This window comes from Anticarsia gemmatalis, chromosome 9, assembly GCF_050436995.1.
Source record: "Anticarsia gemmatalis isolate Benzon Research Colony breed Stoneville strain chromosome 9, ilAntGemm2 primary, whole genome shotgun sequence".
In the NCBI taxonomy this organism is placed as follows: Eukaryota; Metazoa; Arthropoda; class Insecta; order Lepidoptera; family Erebidae; genus Anticarsia; species Anticarsia gemmatalis.
This window is the reverse complement of record NC_134753.1, coordinates 4,092,989-4,100,571: the sequence shown is the minus strand read 5'-3', so window position 1 is coordinate 4,100,571 and position 7,583 is coordinate 4,092,989. Positions and strand designations below refer to the sequence as shown.

The 7,583-nt window shown below is 35.5% G+C and overlaps 1 protein-coding gene across 1 annotated transcript; it reads left to right on the top strand.

Moving 5' to 3' along the window:
- Positions 1-34: 34 nt before the first annotated feature.
- On the top strand, positions 35-5,823 carry LOC142975535 (nose resistant to fluoxetine protein 6-like). Its single transcript, XM_076118450.1, has 13 exons — positions 35-301; positions 510-825; positions 883-1,071; positions 1,348-1,427; positions 1,507-1,700; positions 1,789-1,903; positions 2,673-2,887; positions 3,151-3,344; positions 3,829-3,955; positions 4,104-4,290; positions 4,775-4,917; positions 5,283-5,391; positions 5,686-5,823. The coding sequence occupies exons 1-13, from the start codon at positions 115-117 to the stop codon at positions 5,757-5,759; spliced, it is 2,130 nt and encodes a 709-aa protein (XP_075974565.1). The 5' UTR covers positions 35-114; the 3' UTR covers positions 5,760-5,823.
- The last annotated feature ends 1,760 nt before the right edge of the window (positions 5,824-7,583 follow it).

Here is a 7,583-nt window from a genome sequence, read left to right as displayed (position 1 = left end):
ATAATCTTTTAAAACCATCACAGTTGGTCTTCGATCAGACGAAACGTAGAACGTACGAAAGTCCAGTCACTGTTGTTTATTATGATTTTATATTAAAAAAATAATTTATTCAAAATGGGATCTAAATCCGTATTTGTAATTTTATTTTATATAGTTGTAGTTAGTGTAGTGAATGCCCATTTTCAATTTGAAGTATCGAATGAAGCTTTGGATAACAGTTTGTACGAAGAAGTGTTAGATGAAGAATTATGTGCTGAACAAATAAATGCTATAAGGAGTAACACACTCTTAACTATGTATTGTAAGTACTATACTAATTTTTACTTTTATTAAGTAATCTTGCCTCAGGGCGCGTTCCCACTATGTCGTGAGGACAGATAATCGTGTAGTTTTAAGTGTCGTGGCTTATATGTTTAAATGGAGGTGTACACATATAGAACGACACGATTTACTGTCGAACGCGCCCTTAAAGATAAAATTGCGTAATGTGTCTTGCATGTCTTCAACAGTCGCTGATGCTGGTATCAGAATTCCCAAAGGTATTCTGGAAGGAAATACTCTAGACATGGGAAATTACCATCAATGCATCAATTTCAATCAACAGCTTCCCGACTCTGAGCTACGAGGAAAATATTGCGTAATTCGGGTACCTCTGAATCAAACTTTTCAAATGCCGGACCTACCAGATTTGCCAATACTTCCTCAAAGTTCACGTTTCGATCCAAGACTACTAAGATATAACGACGAAACCATCCAGAATTTGGAACAGTACTATAGATTGAGGAAAGGCATGAAAATGTACACGGGAATTGTTGATGATGACAGGTACCTACATCACGATAAAAAACTTTCATAACAATTATTTGTTTGAAATATTTACAGGATGATACCAGACAATCCTTTATTGGGGATGCAATTGTCGTTAGCAGTCTGTGTTCCCAGACCTTGTACGACTCGACAAGCATTTGATTCTTTTCTATTTAATGTCTCTGCTGTTGGATTTGATTATTCGGACGTTTACTGTCGCCTTCCCGATGATAAACCAAGGGTTCCAGTTGACTACGTTGCTATGTGAGTACATGCACTTATCCATTTGTATATCCATACTAATATTATAAATGCGAATATCTGTCTGTCTGTCTGTTACTCAATCACGCCTAAACTGCTGAAACAATTTGCATGAAATTTGGTATGGAGGTATTTTAATAACCGAGAATGGACATAGGCTACTTTATCCCGGGAAAATGACGCACTCCCATGAGAAAATTCAGGTGGCGGACGAAGTCGCGGGTAAAAGCTAGTTGTATATAATATAATAATTTTTAACCAATATTTTTCGTTTTCTAGGGGAGTCTTCTTCGTATTAGGTGTTATAACCTTAATCAGCACTTCTTATGATCTATGGTATACGTTTATTAAAAAGACTGGTAAGTTTCTGTTTACCATTAAAATATTTCACACTATGAAACGAATATAAATTCGCATATATATTTTTATTCGTTCCAGATCCTAAATCATTAAGCGTAATTGGAAGATCTTTCTCGGTGTACACAAATGGACGTAGACTTATGACGTTTACATCAGGACCTGATACAGTAGAATGTTTAGACGGTATCAGAGCATTGGCCATGGCCTGGGTGTTACTGGGACATGCATTTACTTCCGAAATCAGCTGGTCAAATCCACTTGATGCATTTATGGTAGATAATATCATAGTGACATAATTTTTATACCTTAATTAATCTTAGAAATGTAAAGATTATTTTAAGAGTTTTTTTCTGGTTGTAGTGGTCCACATCATGGCAGTCTCTTTGGGTAGTAGGGGCTCATTACACAGTCGACACATTTTTCACTCTGAGTGGCTTTCTTGTGGTTTACACCACAGTCGGAAAATTAACTGGGAGTAAGTATTTTTTTTATTCAACTATTATCGTCCCACTGCTGGGCGAAGACCTTCTCTTCTTTGCTCTAGCTTTCTCTATTGTATGGTTTGCATTTCCAATTCCATTGCATCTTAATCATCACTCCCGTGTTCCTTTGCTTGCCCGGATAGAGACTATCTGCAGGCACCCATTACGTGCTGACCCATCTGTCAGGGAAATAAAAGATGGAAATCTTGGTTGGACTTTAAACTTCAAGTTTATCTAAATGTACAGAAATTGATTTGTTGCTATCAGATTTTGATTGATTTCATATTTGTTTACCAATATAAAGCTTACGTTAGTTTATTTGATCATAATTAAATTGTTATCGTTGTAATCACCATATTACTCGATAATAATGAAAGAACAAGATAAGATCATTATAACCCTTTATTTGTTTATCAAAAATAAAATATTTCCTCATATTTTTGAATATTTCAGGAAATATTTTATCTGTCGCCTGCAAAACTCTCTTACAATTGACGTCAAGAATTTAAGTATAGGCTTTTATCGAATCGCCTTGATCGATGATTTCCATCAAATATTACTATGTGGTTATCTAAATTCAGCGTAATTCAGTCATAACACGTTATACAGTAAAACTTTTTATTTATTGCTACTACAGAAATGCTGATTTCTAAAGCAAGTTTTATATAAGCGTTCTACAAGGATCAACTCTCGGACCTTATCTATGTTTTTTAAATTAAATATAACCTGCCTGTAACTAAACATTTTTATTTTCCATTTCAGAGGGGCTTTTAAAAAATCTTCATCTGTTTTATTTGAATCGTTTACTGCGTATGTTCCCTTTGCTCGCCGCAGGGGCATTGCTCGAAGCTTCATATTTAAATCATATGACTGATGGACCGAATTGGTCGGCCGTTGCCAGCCAGGTTAATAGATGTAGGACTACGTGGTGGTCCACTTTGTTGCATATCCAGAATTATGTAAATCCACAACAAACTGTGAGTAATTTATTACTTTTTATTGTAGTTTTAAACTAGCTGCTCAACCTGACTTTGTCCGGGAAGATGGTCATTTTTATCATGTTAATCCCATTCCCGTGGGAATTTGAATCTATTCTATCCCATACAAACTACGAACTGTACAAACACATAAGGAAATCCCCAATCTTGAGTAGTTTGAAAGTTATATTATGCATTTTTAATTATTATTATATGCTCAGATGTTTTCTTCCTTCCAATAATGTTTCTTTTCCAAATTTAAGTGTATCGGTCAAACCTGGTATCTCGCTATTGACGTTCAGCTCCACATACTATCACCAATCGTCTTAGTTTGGGTACTTTGGGGTAAAAGGAAACTCGCATGGACTGCATTGGGTACCGGATTACTCGGCGTGCTCACCGCTTCGACGATATACAATTTCATTAATAAATTCCCACCGGTAATGATGGCCCCTGGGTAAGTTATACATCTATACTAATATTATAAAGCTGAAGAGTTTGTTTGAACGCGCTAATCCCAGGAACTACTGGTCCGATTTGAAAAATTCTTTCAGTGTTAGATAGCCCATTTACCGAGAAAGGCTATAGGCTATATATCATTACGCTACGACCAATAGGAGCAGAGCACCAGCAAAAAATGTTACAAAAACGGGGAAAATGATGACCCATTCTCTCTTATGTGACGCAAGCGAAGTTGCGCGGGTCCGCTAGTATAAATATAAATTCTTTAGTGTGTAAATCTCTATTTATTTTTACGATACACGTTATTAGTGAATGACTTTGAAAAATAATAGATAAAGTTATCAATATTTGACGCACCTGCTAACAAATGAAAATATTATCATTGCAGTGGGTTTTATCCATTTTTTGTAATTGTTGCTTCATACATTTTACTTTTATGTTTGATAACCACTTTCTAAATTGTTGATTTTATTTTACAGACGTGAACATGAGATGCACAATTATATGTTTAACTACTATGTTAATACTTTGACTAGAGCCGCTCCATTCGTGGTTGGGATGATCTTCGGGTACTTAGTACGAATGTCTAAGACCACATTAAGAGGGGTAAGGTATTTTTTTGTCACAATTCAATAGAAATAACCTATAGACCTTTAATATTTGCGCTTTTGCCAATGATGCTTTAATCTTCCGTTTCTTGAGGACAAACTTTAGCGTTTTACTAATAAGCTACTATACATTATTTCTTTTCCAGGTCAGCCTTATTGTTTTCTGGATCTTGTTCTTTGCTCTTACAACGTTCCTCATGTACTTTAACTATCCTATAAACCAAGCAACTTGGGATAATCAAACTATGTCAAGCGTATACAATTCCTTCTTTAGAAGTTTTTGGGCTGTCGCTATTGGCTGCCTTATCTACGCTTGTGTGAATGGATTTGCAGGTATGTAAAACCTTGAAATGTAAATAAATGTTACAATATTATCTATAAGTATTATTAGATATAGTAAAAATAGAATCTAATTAATGGAAATTTTGTAAAAGAATTTACGCAAAGGCGTACTTTACGTAAATGTGGCGATATTGTGAAAGACTGTTATGACCGAATCCAATGTTTTTATTTTTCAATATACAACATAATGATAATGTCGCCCTGGCCGATTTCGGCGGCCAGTTTCATTGAAACCAGCCAACCGTGCAAGAATTTGTTTATAGTGGTTAAGTGAGGCCCGCAGGACCCACGGCTTTATCTGCTCTCCGAGGTACGGAGGTCTACAATCTCAACTTCCTAACTCCATGCAACTCTGAATTTTCTTTTGCAAAAAACTCAGACAGGATTCGAACCCGAGGCCTCTTGCGCGGAAGTCGCATACACTACCGACCGCGCGCAGAAGCAGTTAATATAATTTAGAAGTATATATTTTCAGGTCCAATAAATTGGTTCCTATCTCTGCAAGTGTGGAAGCTTCACTCACGTCTGTCGTACGCGATGTATATTTTCCATTACATGTTGATGGTGGCAGTTAATTTCACAGCGATTGGACCCAAGTTCTTCTCACCGGGTGCAGTAGTAAGTATACATTATGCATACGATTTAAACCATTGCTAATTGTACATTTAGTATTATTATGCAACGAGTTAAAAAGTGATTCAAAATATTAGGTCACCATACCTTGTTTGTTTATCCGATATTTTGGTTAAATTGCATCGACCGCGGTCACGGGCTGACTCTAAACAAATAAGATATCCTTATTTTTCAAGCGTGTTTCAAACCTGTTACATTATAATATTATACATCATGTTTGTCAAAATATCAAGCTTAATTTAAATTAACATTTTCTATTTGATTAGGTACATGTACATTGTACACATACTAGTCTTGTAATTATTAATCTATTTAAATTATGCTTAAGAAAACGCATGTTTGTTTTGCAGACGTTTAAATTTTTGGCACACTACTCGCTCTGCTTGGCGGTATCATTCTTGATGGTGCTGGTTATAGACGCACCGTTTTCTACGTTGTTCAAACTTATGATAGGAGGAGGTAAGAAATTATTTATCTTTAAAATATAAATTATTGTTTGCTAAGATCTAATAACTTAGGAGATAGCCTTAGATGCAAGGATCGCAGCTGGCGGAGATAAAAAAAATTAAAGTCACTCTCACTTTTGCATGGAACAGTGGATTATTTGCTACAGCTACTTTTGGACATAGATCAAAATCTCATTTTTGTCTAGACAAATCGTGCATTCCAAGGCTCTCTTCTATGGTCAGATATAGCATGATCATAATAAATTGATGTTAATTGCTAACTAGAAATTGATGTTAATTTTTATAGGAGCCAAGAAACCGATGAAGAAAAATGAAGATATTCCCATTGAAGTAACTAAGGAGGATGACAAGAAAGTTTAATTTTATATTTATGTTAAGATTATTTATATTTTATACCATAAAATAAATCCGTTATAAGGCCTAGCACCTACTTACTTGTTTTTTTTTTATCTTCAGCAAATCCATATACAAGCAAATGAACGTAATTAAAGCCTGCACGAGACACGTAGTTATTATTATCAACCTTATATTAGTCATAATTATAACCGCCTGTTATGCTTCTTAAACAATTCAAATATGTAATTACATCAAAAGGGTTATTTCCAAATATCTAGTTACAAAAAACACATAAAACGACGTGTTTGATTGGATGATACGAAGCAAGGAATACATACAATTACCGGCTCTTGTGATCTACGGTGGCATGTTACACATGGATATGTGAAAACATGTTATAAAGCCAAGATGCTCATCAGACATCGGTTTGTTGTTTAGCGGTCTTAGGTTTTTATTAGATTCTGATAGAATTGTTACACTTATGTGATAGTGAATGAAAGGTGCATTATAACAGTTAGAGTATCTCATAAATCAGTGTAGCGTTATCATGTTTTTTTTTTCCGATGGATCAATAAATGCTTATAGGAAGAATATGACGTTGATTACTGGACAGTACAAAAGAGAGACAGATGCATATCTGTAATATCTTGTGGTATAGATTTCACAATTAACACGGCACAATAAAACATTACTAATTTGACACATTCTTTCTCTACATCCCTGACAAAAACAAACTGGTTTCACAATAAGCTTATAACCTACCTACCTATAAATTACACGGCGCATTCACATTTTATATTAAAACTGCTCTCGTATTGTGCTTGAACCAAATACATTTAAAATATACCTTTGCGAGTCTGAGATACGTAGCGATCGTATGCATTACGACTCTCATTCTGTCGCGCCCTATTCTAATACAAGAGGGGAATGCATTACTCTTTGTGGCTTGACATCTGAAAGCATAAACGTTCCCTTGTTTGCATTCTCTTTTATGCTCTGTGAAAAAGTTTTCCGCCCATTATGTTAGGTTTTTGACCATTTGCTTGTTTCGTTTTATGTAAGTTTCATGTAAATGCTAGTTTTAGTACCTATTCTTTCAGATTTTCAAGAAAGTCTTTTGTTGTACATTTTTGTGAATGTCACATCTAAAAGCTCTTAAGGTGTCTCATATGCAGAGCGCAAGACACGGCTATTAGACACACGTTACCAGTAAAACTTCAAAATATTACTTTCTAGCTTAAATATAGGTACACAGGCAATGCTTTCTGACAAAAAATGTACAGACAGTTTTGATCTTGTATTCAATGCTTGTTTACAAATACACATACATTACTTTGTTCCTTTACCAAACAAACCATGAGAAACCGTAACTTAATACACTCAGCGGCACGGAATCTTGGCCAAACACTTATCTCGCGATAGCAAAAATTTTAAGTGTTTCAGTTGACGGTTTGTAGTGCAGATAGGTCAAAAAAATGTTTACCTCAGCTCAAGAGGGTAATTCATAACGATTGAGAGCACTATGACGTTAGTTCTGAGCTTTAGTTGGTTCGGGTCATTTGAGCGACTAAGTTGCAAGTTTGATTTTGTGTGATGTTAAAGGTTTTTTGTTACATTTTTTTACTTTTGTGATTTCCTGTTTGTTATTTCGTAAGTAGGCGTGCTTTTTACCAATAAAGGATGCCCCTGACACCTGCAAAAGTTGCACAAGCTATAGCACTGATTGACCAAGGGATGTCACAGCGTGAAGTTGCTGCTGCACTTAATGTACCTCGATCATCAATGCAGTATGCCCTGAAACGATACCGAGAGACGGGCGGGCACACCCGCAGACCAGGTAGTGGAGGC

Coding starts and splice junctions, on each gene's coding strand:
- LOC142975535 (XM_076118450.1), top strand. CDS start 115: ATGGGATCTAAATCCGTATTTGTAATTTTATTTTATATAGTTGTAGTT. Junction 1,904..2,672: donor AGTCGGAAAATTAACTGGGA/GTAAGTATTTTT, acceptor TTTCCATTTCAG/AGGGGCTTTTAAAAAATCTT. Junction 3,956..4,103: donor CTAAGACCACATTAAGAGGG/GTAAGGTATTTT, acceptor TTTCTTTTCCAG/GTCAGCCTTATTGTTTTCTG.